Source organism: Liolophura sinensis, chromosome 8, assembly GCF_032854445.1.
Source record: "Liolophura sinensis isolate JHLJ2023 chromosome 8, CUHK_Ljap_v2, whole genome shotgun sequence".
NCBI lineage: Eukaryota > Metazoa > Mollusca > Polyplacophora > Chitonida > Chitonidae > Liolophura > Liolophura sinensis.
Window position 1 is genome coordinate 4,489,863 of NC_088302.1, and position 20,836 is coordinate 4,510,698.

At 38.9% G+C, this 20,836-nt stretch overlaps 1 protein-coding gene across 1 annotated transcript; it reads right to left on the reverse strand.

Moving 5' to 3' along the window:
- Positions 1 to 319: 319 nt before the first annotated feature.
- LOC135472599 (ran GTPase-activating protein 1-like) lies at positions 320 to 19,520 on the reverse strand. Its single transcript, XM_064752170.1, has 17 exons — positions 19,344 to 19,520; positions 14,655 to 14,782; positions 14,294 to 14,353; positions 12,624 to 12,803; positions 11,823 to 11,957; positions 11,125 to 11,283; positions 10,197 to 10,310; positions 9,741 to 9,840; positions 8,770 to 8,854; positions 8,158 to 8,215; positions 7,455 to 7,544; positions 5,964 to 6,059; positions 5,638 to 5,682; positions 5,164 to 5,224; positions 3,439 to 3,530; positions 2,809 to 2,933; positions 320 to 2,233 (listed from the first exon to the last, which is right to left on the reverse strand). The coding sequence occupies exons 1-17, from the start codon at positions 19,456 to 19,458 to the stop codon at positions 2,164 to 2,166; spliced, it is 1,713 nt and encodes a 570-aa protein (XP_064608240.1). The 5' UTR covers positions 19,459 to 19,520; the 3' UTR covers positions 320 to 2,163.
- Positions 19,521 to 20,836: the final 1,316 nt, after the last annotated feature.

The window sequence follows — 20,836 nt, forward strand, 5'->3', positions numbered from 1 at the left end:
CAGACAGTGACACCTCAGTGCTCACAGATCATTACTGTCCACCATTGGAACGGAGAAGGCAAGTGAACAGATGATTAACCCGGCTTGAGCATAGACAATCATGAAGTAGCCTCATTTCCACCCCAAAACGCCAGGACAGCAACATTCTTCCTCTAGGTTCCCGTAACTCTTTTTACACTAGGGTAGATAGTTTTCATTTTCCTACATTTGGACAAAACTGTCCGGAATCAATACCTTGTACACGGTTCACATTACTGACATCCAGGTTCATTTGAACTAGTGCCCAATCATTTAACTGACCGTACAGTGCACTTTTCGCATGTCAAACCATTATTGTCCAGGTTCTTTTAAAAACTGACCTTTCGTGACGTCAGCCTATTTTTAGTGAGTCAAATCACAAACCAATCCTTCCTGTACGAACTGCCAGCAGGCTCTATTTAATCAACCATTAACATTACACATTATATATAACAAATGGGACTGGCAGTAACAAAGTGACAGCATAATTTTGTCAATTGATGACAGTATCACACCTTCCCCACATACAAGAAAGTACAAGAAATAAGTGAATCTGTTGCCTGTTACAATCCTTTGGTGACTGTTTTAATATATTTTTTGAAATGTTTTTAAACACCATACTGAAGACTTTTCCCCTATATGATGGCAGTCAGTTTTATTGGTGGAGGAAAGTAGCGCACTCAAGGTAAACCAGCAACATGTGATATGCTACATTTCCCAGGTGTGATGTACGTCACAGAGGTGGAATACAGGTGGTCTTCAGCAAAAATTAAACTGTGCAAACTGCTAATTACCAAAACATTTTAGTTTTACTTTGCTAAACGCATTACATTAACAAATCAGATCAGTTGTCCAGAAATGTATACTTTATACATTGATCACTTTATCAGTTGAGTATTTGCTCTGATTCATGGACTGTACAGGCTGGTGAATCTACAGTTTGATCTAACTGATGCATTTCACTGACTGCTGTCCAATTTGCTCTGAATCACTGGCTGTGCAGGCTGGTGTAACCACAGAATAATGTCCATTTTGCTCTGATTCACCAAGCGTACAGGCTGGTGTAACCACAGAATCCTGTCAAATTTGCTCTGATTCACGGAGTCTACAGGCTGGTGTAATAACAGAATAATGTCCAATTTGCTCTGATTCACCGAGTGTAGAGTCTGGAATAATCACAGAATAATGTCCAATGTGCTCTGGTTCACTGAGTGTACAGGCTGGTGTAACAACAGAATAATGTCCATTTTGCTCTGATTCACCGAGTGTACAGGCTGGTGTAACCACAGAATAATGTCCAATGTGCTCTGGTTCACTGAGTGTACAGGCTGGTGTAACCACAGAATAATGTCCAATTTGCTCTGATTCACTGACTGTACAGGCTGGTATAACCAAAGAATAATGTCCAATTTGGTCTTATTCACTGAGTGTACAGGCTGGTATAACCAAAGAATAATGTCCAATTTGGTCTTATTCACTGAGTGTACAGGCTGGTGTAACCACAGAATAATGTCCAATTTGCTCTGATTCACCGAATGTACAGGCTGGTATAACCAAAGAATAATGTCCAATTTGGTCTTATTCACTGAGTGTACAGGCTGGTGTAACCACAGAATAATGTCCAATTTGGTCTGATTCACCGAGTGTACAGGCTGGTGTAACCACAGAATAATGTCCAATTTGCTCTGATTCACTGACTGTACAGGCTGGTATAACCAAAGAATAATGTCCAATTTGGTCTGATTCACTGAGTGTACAGGCTGGTGTAACCGAAGTATAAAGTCCAATTGGCTCTGATACAGGCTGGTGTAATTACAGTATAAAATCCAATTTGGTCCAATTCATGGACTGACCAAATTACCATACTGACCCATCAGTTTCAGATGATGTGTATCACAGTACCTCACAGTCAGTATAGCAGACTTATTATATTCACCAGAATCTGACAGACATCAGGATAAATGTGGTACACAAGTATCTGTCATGTCCTGATGGGTGCACAAATATCCATCATCACCAAAATACATGAATATCCTTCATGACCAATGTACACAAATATCAGACTTGACATCAGTACAAAAACACCCGTCATGACCGCAGTGCACAATATCTGTCATCAAAATGGCATACCTATATCCATTAGAATCAGAAAGAATAGAGCATCTGTAAGAGCTGATGTCTGCCATGTGACGCCTTCTCCAGGTTAGGGTGAGGTCTGCAAAAAGAAAACATACAAGATCTGATTACTGTAGTATTAAACATAACTCAAATCCATAAACTATCTGCATGTAGAAATTTTATTTAGAAAGAACATCAAGCAAGTACATAATTCTTCACACGAACTCCTACAGATCAAAATCAATATCGCTATCATGCTGTTAGAAAGCCTACCTAGAGGTTATAATCATCTTGCTGGTAGACAGCCTAGAAGTTATAACCACCTTACAATATCTTTGTGCTATGTTAGTAACTTTTCAGAATCAATTGTAAAGTTACCGACACTTTACCTTCTTGGCCAGCAGTGAGATCGGCATTCATGCAGGTTAAGGTGAGAGGGACCTCTCACAAACTAATGCAGATGAAACAGTTACAGATTTTACAGTAGCTGTTAGAATGAGTATGCATCAGGCCTGTCGACTCAATGGTGCCACTGGTAGCTGTGTAAAATCATGTCCACAAGCTGTGTTAATTTGTGCAAGCCCCCACCTTGTCTTGCTTAAACCTTCGTGAAATTGAAAGACTCCTGAAAAGCTAATGCGGCTTATGCTATGTGAAAGTTATCAGACTCACTTGCAGATGAAGGCGAGGAGGATGTCTCGGGCGGACTTGGTGAAGTAAGGCTGCTGGACGACGTGAGTGAGGACTAGCAGGGGACCAGTTATATCACTCGGCGCTTTGTACTTCTTGTCCTCACCCTGAAATGGGCCATAAAACACTCATTTAATGTGGACAGCCCTTCTGACCATTTGCTCTCTACAAAAGGTAGTGCTTCTTTTCCACTGGGGCAGGAACTTTGTCTTCCAATCTCTTTAACTACCTGTCTCTCTCTGTTTTTAGTCGGTCTATAACCTTAAGTCTGAACACTTTGTGTGTAGAAACCCCAACTCAATTCACACAAAGTTTGCATGACACATCACTGATCTACAATTATCAAATCATTACATAACGGAATCAAAACAGGCAGAAGAAAATGTCCTTCCTATACACATCTGATCACTTTTTACCTGTAGACCTATGCATATGTTGAACTTTATATATAGTAAAAACAAACTGAGAACAACACTTAATATACTAACAGTGAGAATAAGTTTCCTTCCATAATATCCCTAATAAACTGAACTATGCTTTTCTACAATAGAGGTGAAAAGTTGAGACATAAGACCGAAAAAGAATGTAGATGAATGACATGAAGCAACTTGCCTTGATCAAGCCCAGATAAACAAGAATAGCATTGGAGACTTGTACACCTTGCTTCTCTGGATCTGACTTCATCACTTCAGATAACAGTTTATCTGCAGACACAAATCAGGCAAAGTTTTCACAACTGTCATGCCTAATCATGATCAGTCACATTTTGAAGGTTTTCATTTCAAAAACAGTCAATTACAAACACGCAACAACTACAGCTCACTCGACCTAAACCAATTACACTCATAACATAATGGCTTATCTCCTTGTACTTTACTGGATCAGCAGCTGATACATATACCCTGATTCCTCACAAAAGGTCTACTTGGGGAATTCCCTGCGACATGAACCTTTACAACTGTGTCAACCAATGAAACACGGCTATATATCAGCTGTATACTGTACCCATATTTTACCCAAAGAGTGACAGTGTCTAAACAGGGGTTTGAAATGTTTTGTGTTTTCAAACTTGCAGCTGGAAACCCACTGGCAGTAAGTTTACACGCTTGCACATTGATATGTCTGACAAGTAGGGAAAACGTAACAACAGTATAGCCTTCCAACATCTCCAATGAACTGGTTGATCAGTTGTTGTTGTTGTCATGATTTTGAGTCGGTTAACAACACAAAAACACAGTGACTTTCCACAGTCAACTGGCACACATACAAGCTGAAATGCTAAAATTTCTTTTTATTTATCTCCTTCACACTGCTTTCACGTGGAGTCAGACTTGCTGTTGGAGCTTTAAGTAGGATCACATAATTGTAAACCATCCAATAATATTTTGTGTCTGTATTCCTCTCTGATATAAACTGGGTCACAAATCTATTTTAAAGGAGAATCAAGGTATATTTATCAGCAAATGATCGTGTCAATTCATTATTTATATGATTGGTGTTTAAGGCCGTACTCAAAAATATTTCACTGATACGCCGGTGGCCATCATTATGGCAGGAGGAAACGCCGGTGGCCATCATTATGGCAGGGGGAAACCAGGCAGAGACCGGTGGAAACCCACAATCCTCCTCATGTAGCTGGCAGACCTTCTCACGTATGGGTGGAGAAGACTTCCACGATATCTTCCTTTTACAACCACACTGATAGGATTTATTTCATATTTCAACATGTATTTAATTTAATGGCTATCCATCAATTCATCCATTATACATGGTTGCCACCGCTAAACCCAATCCATCTTGTGGAGATGCACATACCCACCACAAATGGAGAAACCTAATGTAGTTTGTTTGAGGTTAATTGTAACAATCAAACATAAAGCCATCAACACAGCTTGGGCACTGTCCTATTACAAGAGAAAGCTTATTCTTTCCAGTCACAATGTTCAGGGATCTAGGAAATCACATTTATCTTCTGAGACAACCAAATCACACTCTTAACCAACCCATTTCTGACTAAACTGCTGTGGCAGTGGCGTGAGGTCAGGAATGGAACTGAGCAATATGGTAATGAACCTGCGTTTTAGTACAACAATGTGGTTGCTGTGAGTTCAAATCCAGCTCATGCTAGCTTCCTCTCCAGCCGTAAGTGGGAAGGTCTGCCAGCAACCTGCGGATGGCTGTGGGTTCCCCCAGGCTCTGCTCGGTTTCCTCCCACCATAATGCTAGCTGCTGTCGAATAAGTAAAACAGTCTTGAGTACTGCATATAACACCAATCAAATAAATAATTAAATAGTACAACATTCAAGGGGAATAACTCTCATTAACAAAGTGTTTACCTGCACAATCACACGCAGCATCTGTTGCTTTCTTGTTGCCAGGGGAAACAACTAATGAAATCTACAAACAAAAGAAGATAATACACAATATCTTCACTAGAATAACCTTTGTTTTACGCAATTATCACCAATAAATAAAATTACAATCCTCAAACATATGGAATAGGGGCCTCCGTGGTTAGCATACCAGCACAGCGAAAGGACCAGGGAGTCTCTCAGCAATGCTGTCACTGTGCGTTCTAGTCTCAGAAGTTTTGCTAGCAACCTGTGAAACGATCATGGTGGCTCTGCCCTGTTTCCTTCTACTACAATGCTGGCTGCCGTCATATAAATGAAATTTCAATCAAACAAATCCAACATTACCATTTACTCTCTTTTAGGTAACAACAGTTTTTGTTAGATGTTGTTGTTGTTTCACAAATCTTGTTTACATCACTGCAGAATGTGAGTGACAACTCCATTACTGGTACTTACCCTGATCAGAGTGCTGACAGCAGTATCCACATCATGGGCCTGATTCTGTGCAATGTAAACAAGTCAGATATGTGGCAATCATTCCTGGGCTACAAGATCTGTCTGGCTTACACAACAACAGGCTGAGGTTACTCATGAAAAAACATTTCCCTTGAAATTACGCAGTACAGTTCTTCAATGCGAGACTTTGTACAATTAATTACTGTGATTTCAAAAATAATGTGGACTCTAGTAACCAGAAAACTGTTTGCTCCTGAGGCAGAAAGTTTACATGTACATACATACACACAGTGGTAGTAAATTCACTGTACCAGTTGTGAACTCACCCCAAGTTCAGCTAGAATAGCATCCGCTCGGCCTGCCCCAAGCTGTAGCAACTTTGAGGGAGAAGGAAACTGCAAGAAATCCTTAGCATTTCCAGTCTGTCAGACAAAACAGAAATGTTACGATACCTGTATCATGTGTTGCACTAACAGTGTGGCACAAAACACCTGTTCATACTTATCAAATTTCCATTTTGTCTGAATGAAGGAATCAATAACTGGAAATACGTTAGTCATAGAACATGTTTGAGCCATGAAATATTTATGGTTTTTGATACAAGGATGAAAACATCCAAAATCAAAATGGCACCGGCAAAAAATGACACTGTTATGGAAAGCTGATATGAAAACAAAAACAGGTCAAATTTGAAAACCATGTTTAATATTTTTAAGAATACCAGGATATATATATATATATCCTTATCATTTGTAAACCCATTTAATCTTATGCCACTGGCTGTAGCCCTGATATTCAATAACAGCTTTGCCAGCAATGCTATCAAACAACTGAAATTTATTATCAACAGTGGTGAATATCTCTACAAGTCAACCAGGAATCATGTGTGATAGATGCAATAATGAGAACCACATGGAAAACACTCTAACCACAATACCCATAGAGTACCTAACTTTCATTTCCTTTTACATTTTTAACAGTTAAAAGTATGCCTTAAGATGGATATCAGGACGTTTCTGCCAAATGAAGAGCTTGCAGTATCTGTAGAATGCATGATAATGTCACCTACATGTAGGTCTATTTCCCTCATCAGGATCAAGTATACAACATACACTATATGTGGGGAGGTTTGCCCGTAACCTGAGGATAGTCAAGGCTCTCCCTAGCCCGGTTTCCTCTCATTATAATGCAGGTGAACCGTGAAATAGGCTTCAGTACAACATAAAACACCAATCAAATAAATATATATATATAGATCAGACATGTACATTGAGAACATTGAGCAACAGTGAGAAATCTGACCCCATAAATAATGGCCAGGAGGACGCTGATTTCATTTCAACATATATCAAGCCCCTTAATATCAGAATACAGTACAAACGTGATCAGTTTGACTGCCCTTTACGACTGCCCTTTACTACCTTAAAACAGTCAGTGTAATTAGTGGTCAAGTTTGGACTTCACTCCCATTTACCACGTAGCTCACAAAACACCTGATACAAAGACAATCGCTATTTCATTGTGGTTGACTGTTAAGAAAATCAGCTTGTAGGAAGACACTCCTCGGTGACCACCACCATTGACAGAAAGTTCACCTGTTTACTTTGGGTGACTGACTCTCCCTTCACCTGTAAATGAGGGTGACTACCACCACAGACAGAAAGTTCACCTGTTTACTTGGGGTGATTGACTCTCCCTTCATCTGTAAATGAGGGTGACTACCACCACAGACAGAAAGTTCACCTGTTTACTTGGGGTGATTGACTCTCCCTTCATCTGTAAATGAGGGTGACTACCACCATAGACAGAAAGTTCACCTGTTTACTTGGGGTGATTGACTCTCCCTTCACCTGTAAATGAGGGTCGTTAACTTCATTCCCCTCTGTGTCGTCCTCGCCTTCTTCAGACTGAAACATACAACGCAAGTACATATACAATAAAATAGTGTATAATAAATTTGTTGAAATATTATTAAGTGTGACTTTAAATAATAATCAATCAATCTGAATATCGTCATAAGTACATCTATGCTTCAAACACTAAAATTAAAATATGGATAAAAAACCCCAAACAATTGTATCATAAAGCTGCTTGTTTATCATCAGAATACTTTCAGTAATACCATTACACGTCGTTCTTTCTGGTTTAACTATAAATTAATCTGTTACTAAAATCCATATTTTTTACTTTAAATCAGTGAAATTTTTATATTGGATTCAGCAATATAATTTAAGAACTTTAATAAGTTCTGTTTAGAGTATTCATCCTCTGAATACAGTCATCCACCTTTCATTCCTCACCAATCAACCAATCAACCAATCACTCTCCAGTACAGAGGGGCGATTTACTGTTACTGATATGAAAAGTTCACATAATGTTTGATGGACTTCATAATAATACGGCCAGTTTCATGAAGCTCACTTAGCTCAGTAAGCCCTTAACTACCATGACAAAGTATGTTTTTTTCAGTCTTAATTCAGCTACAATCAGTTATATTGAGTCTTATTTCCTTGTCCTGACCTCTGAGTTGTGATCTGACTGACCACCTTCTTCATCATCATCTTCACCTTCATCATCACTGAAATCAGACAATGTGAATGATAAGGTCGCTACTTTTACTTTACTGAACAGTCAAATAGGAGACAACAGGGACTTTTTGTTTGATAATTTTCATTAAAAATTTATCACATACAATATCAATATAAAAATATATAAGAAATATAAATTTTTATGAAATTTTATGTCTTTATTGTACTTTTCTCACGGGAAACAACGCAGCACTTGGTCAAGGCTTATTTGACACATCCTTGTTTATTTATCTGATTGATGTTTTACGCCGTGCTCAAGAATATTTCACTCATATGATGCCGATTATGGTGGGAGGAAACCAAGTAGAGCCTGTGAGGAACCCCAAGACCATCCGCCAGTTGCTGACAGACCTTCCTGGAGAGGAAATCAGCAGTCTCGTAAAACAAGGATAATCCAGTGCACTGTGCATATATACCTGTCATACAGTTTAATGTGTGCAATGTTATTTCTTGTCCTCTTTTTTTAATTCTTCTATTAATCAATATTTTTTACTTTAAAGTCTGGAATACAGAATTATTATTATTATTATTATTATTTTCTCACCTGAATGACCCTAAAGCATCCACCCGTCCCATAGCCTCCATGGTACCCTGCACTATCTCTACACCTTCATCTCCTAACATGTTAGCTGTAAGCATGCAAAAAGATTTGTTCTTGTTTATTAAATCTCTTGTTTACAATTTAAGCCATAAGAACAAAAGAAATTCACAATTCTGTTTAAAAAAGTTGATGGGCAAGGAGATATCAAGTTTGTCTTGTTAATCATTAAAAAGTCCTTGGCAATTTCCCAATAAAACAAATCCCAAAACAAAACAAAAAAACGGCCTTTAATCAACAGGTCAGACAGTTACAATGACAAATATGAGCTTAAAAGGAGACTGATTAGAACATAGAACAATGGACATACAATCCAAAAACTGCACAACAGCAACAAAACATCACATTTATTTACTGGAAATGACTTTTTTTACCAAAGACGTTCAAAATATAGCTATAATTCTGGGCTGGGTTGTGGAGACAAGATGCGTAATTCTGGGTTGGGTTGTAGAGACAAGACGTATAATTCTGGGCTGGGTTGTAGTGACAAGACGTATAATTCTGGGCTGGGTTGTAGAGACAAGACATATAATTCTGAGCTGGGTTGTAGAGACAAGATGTATAATTCTGGGCTGGATTGTAGAGACAAGACATATAATTCTGGGCTGGGTTGTAGAGACAAGACATGATTTGAGCCATGATGGCGATGGAAAAAATCGGCACTGAAAATCCACAACTGCCACTGACCACTTATTTACCATATCTTCACTTTAAAAATTCACTGTCCAAGTCTGGAATTCAACAGGGCACATCTTGTTTTAGAGGTTGGGAGTGCCACAAGTAGTGAGCACCCCTTGTTCTTATCCAGTTCCCCATGAACAACGAGAGCAGGGAAATATAAAACTTTTCTGCCCAAGTCTGGGATCGAATGAGTACATCATGTTCCTGGCATATCCAGGTTGTTTGTTATACCATACCATCTAAGTCTAATTTGACCAGGTCATCTTTGTTCTCCATGCTCTCTGCCACAGCCAAAGCCCCAGAGCGGCGTATCTCATTCCCAGACAATATTAGTTCCTACAACATTCAGCATATCACACAATAAGGTAATACCAAATGATGGTAGGTTTTATCTGGAAACAAGAATGGTCAAGTCATCTAAGAAGAAAACTTTGTATTTGCTGGGTCCACTGAGTCCTCTCTTTGATTTTTTAAAAGAATTAATCAAATCATATCCTTTGATATCTGGGGTTGGTTGTCTTAAAAGAGAAGAGTGCATAGCGACTGCGATGGTGAGAAGCTCCTGTGTCGTTGTCCAGCACAATGTCACTTCAGTCCATATTAACATTAATACAGGCCTTAACTGCTAATACACTTTTGAACAACTGGGCCCTGCAATATTAAAACCTCAAACACTGCATGTACACACTTACTTTTAATTTTAGGTGCTTTTCTTCTAAAGCTTTAGCCAAAGACTTGGCACCTTCTGTGCGTACCAAACAGTCCCCAAAATTGAGTACTTCCAGCTTCTCCAGCTTGGGTAAGGCCTGTGTACAACAACAACAACCCAGTGATACCTGTGGTCTCAATGACAGAATGATCAAACACATAAAATGTATCCATGTTTTAATATTATATTAATATAATGATGAATAGTGAATGGTTTCATCCATCATTCAGGCCCTTGCTGGCTCACTCTACCAGAGCCTCTCTGGTGAATGATTCAAATCCAGCTAATCCAGCTCATTCCCCATAAACCTTCGACATCCCCAGTGAATTTTACAATGACTCTATTATTTGTCATTTAGAAACTGCTGACTACACACAAAAATGAATGACAAAAGATGTGTTTGGGGAGATGCATGCAGTTTGGGCTGAGACGATATGCTACTGTCTGACATAATTTGTAATATTGCCGTTGAATATTATACGGTTTGTAAATCAACTAAGTTTACGCCTGTGGTAGTCCGTAAATGATACAGATCTGTCCCACAACACTTTGTTCCATGGCCCCTTCGGCTAAACATAACTAAATCTTTGTAAACTATCTCAATATGATATCTTATGCAGTAGTTCTGTGTTATCATATGTCACTTCATGGAGTGAATGGATAAGGGCTACGTCACAGCTTAGGCTGTGCAATCAGAAAAATTCTCAAGATGGCTGCCTGAACTCACACCAGCTATTTGTGCAGAATTGTCATTTTGTTCTGTATGTCGTTCTGTGAAATCTCATTAAAATGATGATGCTTTTCAGAAAGCTTGAGTATCCTGCTTTCAATTTGTTTTCTTTTATGTTTTAGCCAGGTGCAGTCTGTCCTGTCTTGTAAGCTGCATGCTAACGTACAACATGAATACCCACCTTTGCCATTGCAGCTGCCCCTTTCTCGGTGAAGGTGTTGTCATTAAGGTTGAGTACCCGTAGTCCAGGGTTAGCGGCCACAGCCTCTGACAGGGCTGTAATACCTGGGAAGTTGATCCCATTCTGTGGCATAGCCAGTTCCTCCAGGGTACCAATAGCCTACAACACAATCCCATACATGTACACCTAGGTGGATTGATCCTTTATTTTTGCGCTCAAAATTATCTTCCTCGGTTTCAGGTATCGCCTTATGGTAAGAAGATGGCCCAGGTGTTCAATGATCAATCAATGATCTGTTCATATAATCCTGTCAAAGTTATCTTATTTTACAAAGACACTGATGAATAACTAGAACAGCAGGTAAACATTTCAATGGCTAAAGGCGAGTGGCTTCAACAATAATGCATTACTTATTTTACTCAGGGGGTTTCTAAATATATCCAATAATATATCAAAGAAGTTCAGGCTACCTGTATTGTTACACACTGATGTAAGACAAACAAAATCTCCAAACTACGATGTATTATTACAGTATTCCACAAAGATAAGAACAGTCATAGCTCATAATGAGACCAGGTTTGGAATTGACACCGCATCAGCAGTATAGTGAGTTTGGCAGATGGTAGAGGGTGACTTTACCTCGAGGCTTGACTTCTATTAGCACTATCAGAACTGCTCAGTGACGTTTTTAAGTTTACCTTGAAAGCCTGTGCTAAGGCTGTAGCTCCCTCATTTTCTAATCGATTTCGGCCAGATATAAACACTCGCAAGGACAGGGGTTTGCCGGCTGCTGAGCTACTCTCGTGACACTCCAACAGACTCTTAGCCAGCATCTACAATGTCCAATAGACCAGCACACATTAGTACACTACCAGGCTAGTATTGGGAGATCCAGGAAGAGAACGAAGGTCAGGATTAATACAAATCTATATGGTTGCTTCCAAATAAATACATCTTGACATTTTCTGACATTAACAGAATACTGTATTCCAAATTTCGACCAGAATAAATACAAGACAATCAAAATTCATTCTGAATGATTTCATTCAAGATGGGGACCCAAAAATACATTTAAATGTGCCATCAGGACACAGGAGTTGAGGCAACGTGAGACAAATCGGTGTTCAGGGATGTTGCCAATGAATCTGACGTATGCATTCTTACAATACAATTTCACTTTCACTATGGCTGATAAGAATACCTTGTGGCACCATCGTCCCTGCCCCAGTCCCCAGTCTTCAGAAAATGAACAGCCCAAGATAAACCAGATGTCTTGGTTTAAATTTTTTTTTCTTAGTTCACTTTTTTCATTTCTAATATTTAATGTTAACCACTTTCATTACCACACTGGTACAAAACTTGATATCGTTCTTCTTAATGGGATATGGGAATGAAAAAAATACAACATTCTGCTTACTGAAATCTTACGTTTCACACAAGTAGACAAACCAGACAATTTCATCGCATCACATTTGGGTGATGGAGTTGCATTTAGTTACCTTTCCTCCCCCAATGCCCAGCCCGTTGTTGTTGAGCCGCAGTTCCCGCAGCGAGTAACAGCTCGTGCTTGTGAGCAGTTGGACGATACCCTCTACACCTGTTGGCCCAAATGCATTGTCGCTGAGGTTCAGCTCTACCAGGTGAGCTTGTGCTGTGATGATGGCTGCACCCAGGCTTTTCTGTTAACATACACAGCATTATAAGATCAGTTTCAAATTAAAGAGTCACTGGCGTGACACAGGCTTCTGTTTTTAGTTTTAATCAGGATGACAAATTTAACACTTTCACCTGCTAGTAAAATCTCATGAACATGAGTCATTCTAGGTTTTAAAAGTCTTGCATAATGGCAGTCATTTACTTATAGAGTGTATGAATTAAACCCATTAGATTAAGCTCATTTCAAATAAACATAATATATGTGCATTTTGCTAGTTCTTCGATAATGCTCTTTTTTTGTATCCGACACTTTAAATACTTATACATGTATATTAAATTACTGTGTTTCACCTAAAGTTTAGCATATTTCACGTGACTCTGATTGAATCTGACATTCTTGCACCTTAAGGGGTCACATACAAGCTGTTTGTGATTTATTCATGCACCTCATGGGGACACATAAAAACTGTTTGTGATTTATTCATGCACCTTATGGGGTCACATAAACGCTGTTTGTCATTTATTCATGCACCTTATTGGGTCACATGATCGCTGTTTTAGATTTATTCATGCACCTTATTGGTCACATAAAAACTGTTTTTGATTTAATCATGCACCTTATGGGGTCACATAAAAACTGTGAATTATTCATGCACCTTATGGGGTCACATAAAAACTGTGAATTATTCATGCACCTTATTGGGTCACATAAAAACTGTGAATTATTCATGCACCTTATGGGGTCACACAAAAACTGTGAATTATTCATGCACCTTATGGGGTCACACAAAAACTGTGAATTATTCATGCACCTTATGGGGTCACATAAACGCTGTTTGTCATTTATTCATGCACCTTATTGGTCACATAAAAACTGTTTTTGATTTAATCATGCACCTTATGGGGTCACATAAAAACTGTGAATTATTCATGCACCTTATGGGGTCACATAAAAACTGTGAATTATTCATGCACCTTATTGGGTCACATAAAAACTGTGAATTATTCATGCACCTTATGGGGTCACACAAAAACTGTGAATTATTCATGCACCTTATGGGGTCACACAAAAACTGTGAATTATTCATGCACCTTATTGGGTCACATAAAAGTTTTTGTGAAGTATGATTAATTTCTTATCAGAAAAAATAAAGTGTTGTCTTCCAAAGTTTATTTTAAGGCCTTCATGTGCTTCTGAAAGGTTACTTTTCGTACTTAAGTTAAGGTGAAATACAGCAGACTAAAGAGTTACTGTCTGATTATTTGTTTGTTTTTTATTTACACTTCTCTCCAGATTGACTTCATAGTTCAAACATATGTTCAAAATTCATCCCTAACAAACTACACCATGACTTAAAAAAAATGTGTATCATTTAATTCTCAAACAAGCGAGATGCATAGAGACAAATTTACACTTCTAATAAAGAAAAATACAACCTAAAACATATACTTGCTTTAAATACAATGTATTTCAGTTTTATGAGTAAATTTGTCTGAGAGAGCAGGGCATTACCAGTGCTGGGGGAATTTCTGTTTTCAACCGCCCTGTAAACATGTCACTCCACAAAGCCCGCTGTGAAAATAAAAAGATGTCTTCTACAAATTGTGTTATATGGAAATTACGAAGACATTCAGTAATACCAATGATATAAGTTCACATATCAAACAGAAAACCTCTAATTCAGAAAACAGACTGATCGAAAATAAATTTACCACCACATGATAACAGGCATTGTCTTAAATGGTTCACATATAAGCTACCAAAGTCTTTGTGAGATTTCTTCGAGCAGATAAACTGAAAGAGATTGACAGATAAACTCATTTAGCAGTCAATATCATTTAGCAAGAGACAAACTGAGTCGAGTTGCATGTACCTCAAATTCTGGATGCTTTTCTAAAGCCTTGCCAATAACCTTTGCAGCCTCTGCACCCATGGTATTTCCTTCAAGTCGAAGGGCAGTCATATGGGGACATTTCTCAATACCTTCTGCTATTTCTTTGGCTACAGAAAAAAAAGTTAAATTTACAATCAAACAGAACAGAATTTCAAGCTTTGGCCAATCTTCAATTTACTGTGTAGGCGACTTTGGAGCACCACAGACACCAAAGCCTGAGGCACTCAAGAGATACGGAAGCAGGATGATTGTGAAAATTCTCTCCATGGGAATGGCATCTTCTGACAAGTTGTGTGATGTGCATACTTACTGGTAAGGACACAGTGATTTAGCTGAGTTTTCTTTGTCTATAGTCTTTACTGCATGCTCTCCATTTCACTTGAAAGAGTGCCAGGTAAAGCATGAACTGGGAGCTTTCCTGAATGCATCCTCAAGAGGACTTAACATTGAGTCAAAGGCCAGAATACTGTAATTCTTCAGCCTTTTTGCATGTCTGCAAGGTGTTTATTCAAGCATATTCTGAAAACATTATTCTGTGTTGACTGATAAGATTATACTTTTTGCATAGCCCTGAAACTGGCCAATACAACCAACAAATTATAAATCAAATTATAAATGTACATTAAATGTACTGAAAGTTGCTCTTTCATAAGCAAAAACGTTGAGGAATTACAGTATGTTGAAGTAGATTTAATGTTTAATTTAGTTTCGACATGAACTATGTCATGATCGTACCAGCAACTGAAAAAAAAAAGACAATCCCTAACAAGTGATTCTCAATGGATAACACATCTGTACACAGTGTAGTGTTGTTGTTACAGTGGGCAGAAAGCTCAGTAGCTGACATGTCCCCTGTAATTTTTTTAAATAAATGTAGAAAACAATTCAAACAAATTGTCATTCTCAGTATGTCTAGGCTTTATAAAGAGTAAATGTTGATGGCAAAGCAATCCTAGTCCCAAATGTCTCCTTCGAGCAATGTTGTATTGGAGACACAGGTGACAAGCATCCTGCCTTGTCAACATGCTCACAAAATTATCACCAACAGAGAAACTGTACCATTGCACATACCTGTGTGAACACTCATATTTCTTTGTGAGCAAGCGCAAGACTGGTTGGATTAAAAGTTGCCACACAAATCATTATCAAAAGAGACGTTCTCTTGAAAACCAATACCTCCATCTTAAATCTACTAGTTTGAATATTCAACTCTTTTCCCCTGATTTTGAGACTTTTTCACTCATTAGAGTTATAAATGCAACTGAGCTAGTTTGGCATGGGGAAAGTTTAAACCCTATTTTGATGGTGATACTTTTAATCCACTAAAGTGTGAAAGAGCACAGACATGTCTTTCTCGCACAAATACTGGTGCTCACCCATGTGCAACAGTACAATCTGTCTGTCTACGGGTCAAGATCAGAGGGCACAGACATATATGGAGAAAAATGTGTTATTTCTTGACGTAAACTGTCCTGATCAAGAGGAAAATGGAAGTAGAACAAGTTTCATGGCAAGGCAAACTCAGTCAGATTAGCATGGATGATTCCATTTTTTATGCACATGACTAGATGCACATGATATACACATCCAATACAAGTTAAGAAGGAGACAGCTGGGGACAACGCAATCCAAATTGGCTAACAGTCACTATGCTGGACAAAGTGCAGTGCTGTGTGGATACCAATAGAATCTTCATAGACCTCAAGCCTCTGTGTTAGTAAGAGCTTGGTAGGGTTGAAAACTGTTTAAGATGTACTGTTTACAAAATGAGGTGTGACGTGTCAGAGGACAATAAGCCGCGCCAACATCCGGTGCGGGCGACTCCATTTTGCCAAAGAACAAGTCATGAAGTCTTCTGTATTAGGAGGAGAACTGCCATCGGAAACCACCGAAGTGCAGTTTGTACATTTCTGGCAGAACTCTTCTTCCCATATGGTAACGAACAGTACATTTCGTTTTCCGCTTGACGATCGGGAAACCGAAATGTTGGACGCAGACTTCGAGTTTACACAAACAAGCCGGCAGTTTTAACACCTCTCACTGGCTGAGAGGCAATGCACCCCCAGCATAAATTAACCCCCAGCTGATGGCCTCAGCGCTTTACGCCAGCTTTGCCGTTTTCAGATTTTACGTGTAAGGCGAGGAAAAATTGCAAAATTATGCAGCAGGCACCACCAGATAGAAAAAAATGTGCTCTTTTCAGCCCATAGTGTCATGTTTTTAAGTTTTCTTCTCCTTTAATCCATTTTGTGATAAATATTACAAACCATAAACATCTCAACATCCTAAAGTTTGAGGATGCTTATGTTGATTGAGTATTTCATAGGCTGCGTGTGACCCGAGATTCCTTCATGGTGCTTAAAGGAGATCACTAACAACTTTACTTTCAAACTAAATGTTCCCTAGACACAATATTTATGCTATGTCGGTCTATAAACTGTTTCTAAAAAAATATTATGTTAATTAGTTCCATTTAAAAAAAAAAAAAAAGTTGGACCCTCTGCCAATATTGTCAGTGGCAGAGCCCTGGCCGGGTGACATCATGCCAGTAAGACCTACCAGGATTATGTATTGAAAAGCCCTGCAAAAAATTGCCAAAGGCATTGTCGAATCCATGCCTACCCATTATGTGCTTTTTCAGAAGCCATCGTAAATCTTAATCTATAATTACCCCTAATTACACCTCTTAACTGGCACCCTGAAAATCATATAAGTAAAATAGTTTCAAAAAAAATAATTTGGAAAATAGTTGAATTTGAGACTTGTATTAGATTCTGGAAAAGTGTGTACAGCATAGTGACTGGGCGATACGATGACCGATTTTCGCTCACATACCGGCCACGTAGATGACAAAAACCCGCTCGGTTTCGCTGTCCACAGACTTTTAATTTTTACAGCCAAGAGGATCCATGCAGTCAGGCTAAATGAATTGCAGTGATGAGATAAGCCTGTGTCACTCAACATCAGTGAAAGTAGAGATGGAGCTAATATTTTGTTTCAAAAATTATCCCCAGCAAAAATAAATAAGGCTTGAATTATACCGAATGGAAACAGTGATTGGTAACACATAGAAACACCAATTTAAATTTTGTCTTGGTTCCCCGATACAGGCTTCAAGGTATGGCACGCTGTGGGGTATCATATCTGCACAGCAGCCTGTTGGCTAGGTGTGGACTGCGCCGGAGTACTGCCCTGTAGCCCCATAGCCATTGTACAGGTGGGCCAAAGCTAGCAGCTCCAATAAGTGCCTGTCACAGCCTTCTGTTTCAAACAAACAAGTAGCTAAATAAAACAACTTCTGCCTTCCAAGAGTGTAAATCCAGACATCTTTTCTTTTTCACTCTTTTGGGGGTATATTATAAGGCTCGTCCTTCGGCCTTTCTTTTTAGAAGGCATGGCTGAAGTAGCAAGTCTCGTACAACTACAGTCGAGGATCAAAGGATGGTTCTGATGAGATCTAATCCATATTTTTTCAATCTGTGGTGTTTTTAAGTCATGTTTGTAACTTTATAGCATCCTGTGTTGTGCTACTGCAGTCGCAAGCGACACTTGGGCATGGAATAATCTCAAAATTAGCTGTAAAAGTATATCGATTGTCTTCTCTTGCCTGTGTTGTGCACAAAGACAAGCCTCACATGCCTGCAGCGAATGTACCATCTTTGACAAGCGCTGGTAACTCCATCAGGTTCATAAATGGAGCGCGCTCTGACGTTAATTTGGGGTAGCCCTGGATGGGTTCTCTTTAGCCCGGTAGGGTGAATTGGAAAATTTTGGAAAACAGTTGATTACTAACGTACCTCACCCATCCAGCCACTCCTTTGCAATGCTTAAGGTCCTGGGGCACCTGACTGTTAAAATCCCGAGATGTCGATCATCCCACAGGTATATATCCACCCATATTTATTACAGTCCCCATCTCCGCTGACTTTTCATTTACGAAATGGCTGCCATCTACACGGCACACATGCCCAGCCAGGCAGCTGGATACAAAACTATCCCTCCCTTCAATTATGCTGGTTATGAAGTCCTTTTGTTGTTATGCAATCATACCCATGCTAGTTTGAATCCCATTTACTTTAAATGGTATAAATAGCGTGTTAGGGAACCAAACCAGAGTACGTGCCATTGTTTTGACTTGCCTGACCTCCACAAATGAAGCCAGTAAGGGTCAGCCATTTCGTATCCACCTGCCTAGCAGACATTTTGTAAATGAGAAGTCAGTGAAGAGGGAGACTTTAATAAAAATGGATGGATACTTACCTTTGGGATGATCGACATCTCAGGATTTGAACAGTTAGGTGCCCTAGGACCCTAAGCATTGTAAAGGAGTGGCTGGATGGGCGAGGTACATTGGTAATTAACTATTTACCGAAATTTTACAATTCATCCTACCGGACTTAAGGGGACCCAGCCATGACTGCGCAAGGCCCTGCGAGCTAAGTTTGGAACCGTTCTTAGCTGAAAAAAATCATTGCCAACCTAATATCAGACTAAGTAAAACGCAGTTCGAGCTGAAAGTTAACTTTAACTTAATTAAACTTTGTCGACAATAGTGAAAAGGGTTGGAACCAAATACATTTTACTTCTTTTAAATTGAGTTGAAAACTTCCACAAAATACAGTGTTGTTGTTGGTGGTAGCCTACTCGGACTGCACAGTGCAAACTTACCATCATCCCCTGTGTTTAATTTGAGCCCCTTTCCAGCGAAACTCAGCTCGTGTTGGACATTAACCTTTGTTTGAGCAAGTTTGTCCACAACGGCAGAAATGTCGGAATCAGACATTTTAAAATCTTCTCAATCGTTATAAAACTTTTACGATTTAAAGCCGTTGCGCGGCAATTTCCAAAATGGCAGCGCTCTGCAGAAATGCGGTTCCGGTTAAGGGAGAAGCTGGTTACTTATGATATAACAGTCGCGAAATCATTATACAAGCCATGGTCCTTAATATTTTTACAGTTTCTTTCAAATTATAGTACACTTGTACATTATAATATTTTTCTTATTTCAGTAGTAGTAGTACTTAGCGCCAGCTTTTGAAATGCAAAGCAATTATGTTTCACAGCGCTCCCTTTGTGCACCCACTGACCTGAAAGTCAATACGGGGAGAGCCCTGTGACACATCGTCAGCTCAGTTCAGTTGTGAGCAGTGTTGTTGAGAAGTTCCGGCGAAGTTTGTGTAAACTTTCCACAGTATCTTTATCTGAAAGCCTGCAGGTGAGTTGGCTGGTGAACTACATCCTCGTCTTACCCACCACGGGTTGTTACAATTCCCAATTTTTTTTTGGACATCCGCAAACGACTCATGCGATTATGCCTGTTGTGTTGATTGTAAACATGTATTCAAAATCAAATTATACTTGAAGTTGTAACGTAAACAAAAATTGACGCAGTGTCGCTGAGTCTCTGTCAGTGTCATAGCTTAGGGAAATGTAAGACATACGACGGTGATAATATATATTCATAAGTTACCTGTGTGATGAGTGGATTATCACGTCTTGTGTTATCAGTGGATTAACTTGCAAACATTGGATATATGGACAGTAAAACCATATACCATATTCGAATACCATGTCGAATCTGGTGGGCCATGCAGAGATATTTGATTCTGAAAGTGTATTTATTTTGTGAATTTTTACAGTTGTTTAGGTTTGTTTTTGGTTAGACAAAACTCCAAACAGGCTAATTGATTAAGGGGACCATGCCTTTGACATCAAAATTTTTTTGTGTGAGAGAAGATGTGGAAAATGTTCTTTACCATTGATCCAACACATTATAGCAGTTTCTGACTGTTACTCTCCGAACACTTTGTGTTGCTCGATATGAGACTTACATTCCTCAACTGTCTTATTTGTGCCTACATGCAGGCATTACTTTCGCTGACTCGGGTGTAAATATATTATCTAAATAATTTCATAGGAATTGTAAAACTCTCCTTCATGGCAACATAATTAACCCAAAACTGCTTTATGTTGACATTGAAAATTTGCATACCACTATGCTGCGAAGATTGATCTGTTGTCCAACAGAAATATAGAATGTATGCATGCTGAAATAGCCAGCACAGTCTAAGACTTCCATGAGACTTATAATTGCTTTCATGACAAGACTGTGTCTATCAGTCTACATGTATTATGGTGCAAATTTATGATTACCCAGTTCT

Coding starts and splice junctions, on each gene's coding strand:
- LOC135472599 (XM_064752170.1), bottom strand. CDS start 19,458: ATGTCTGATTCCGACATTTCTGCCGTTGTGGACAAACTTGCTCAAACA. Junction 5,225..5,637: donor CTGTCAGCACTCTGATCAGG/GTAAGTACCAGT, acceptor TTTTGTTTGTAG/ATTTCATTAGTTGTTTCCCC. Junction 2,234..2,808: donor CTCCTCGCCTTCATCTGCAA/GTGAGTCTGATA, acceptor TTCTTTTTGCAG/ACCTCACCCTAACCTGGAGA.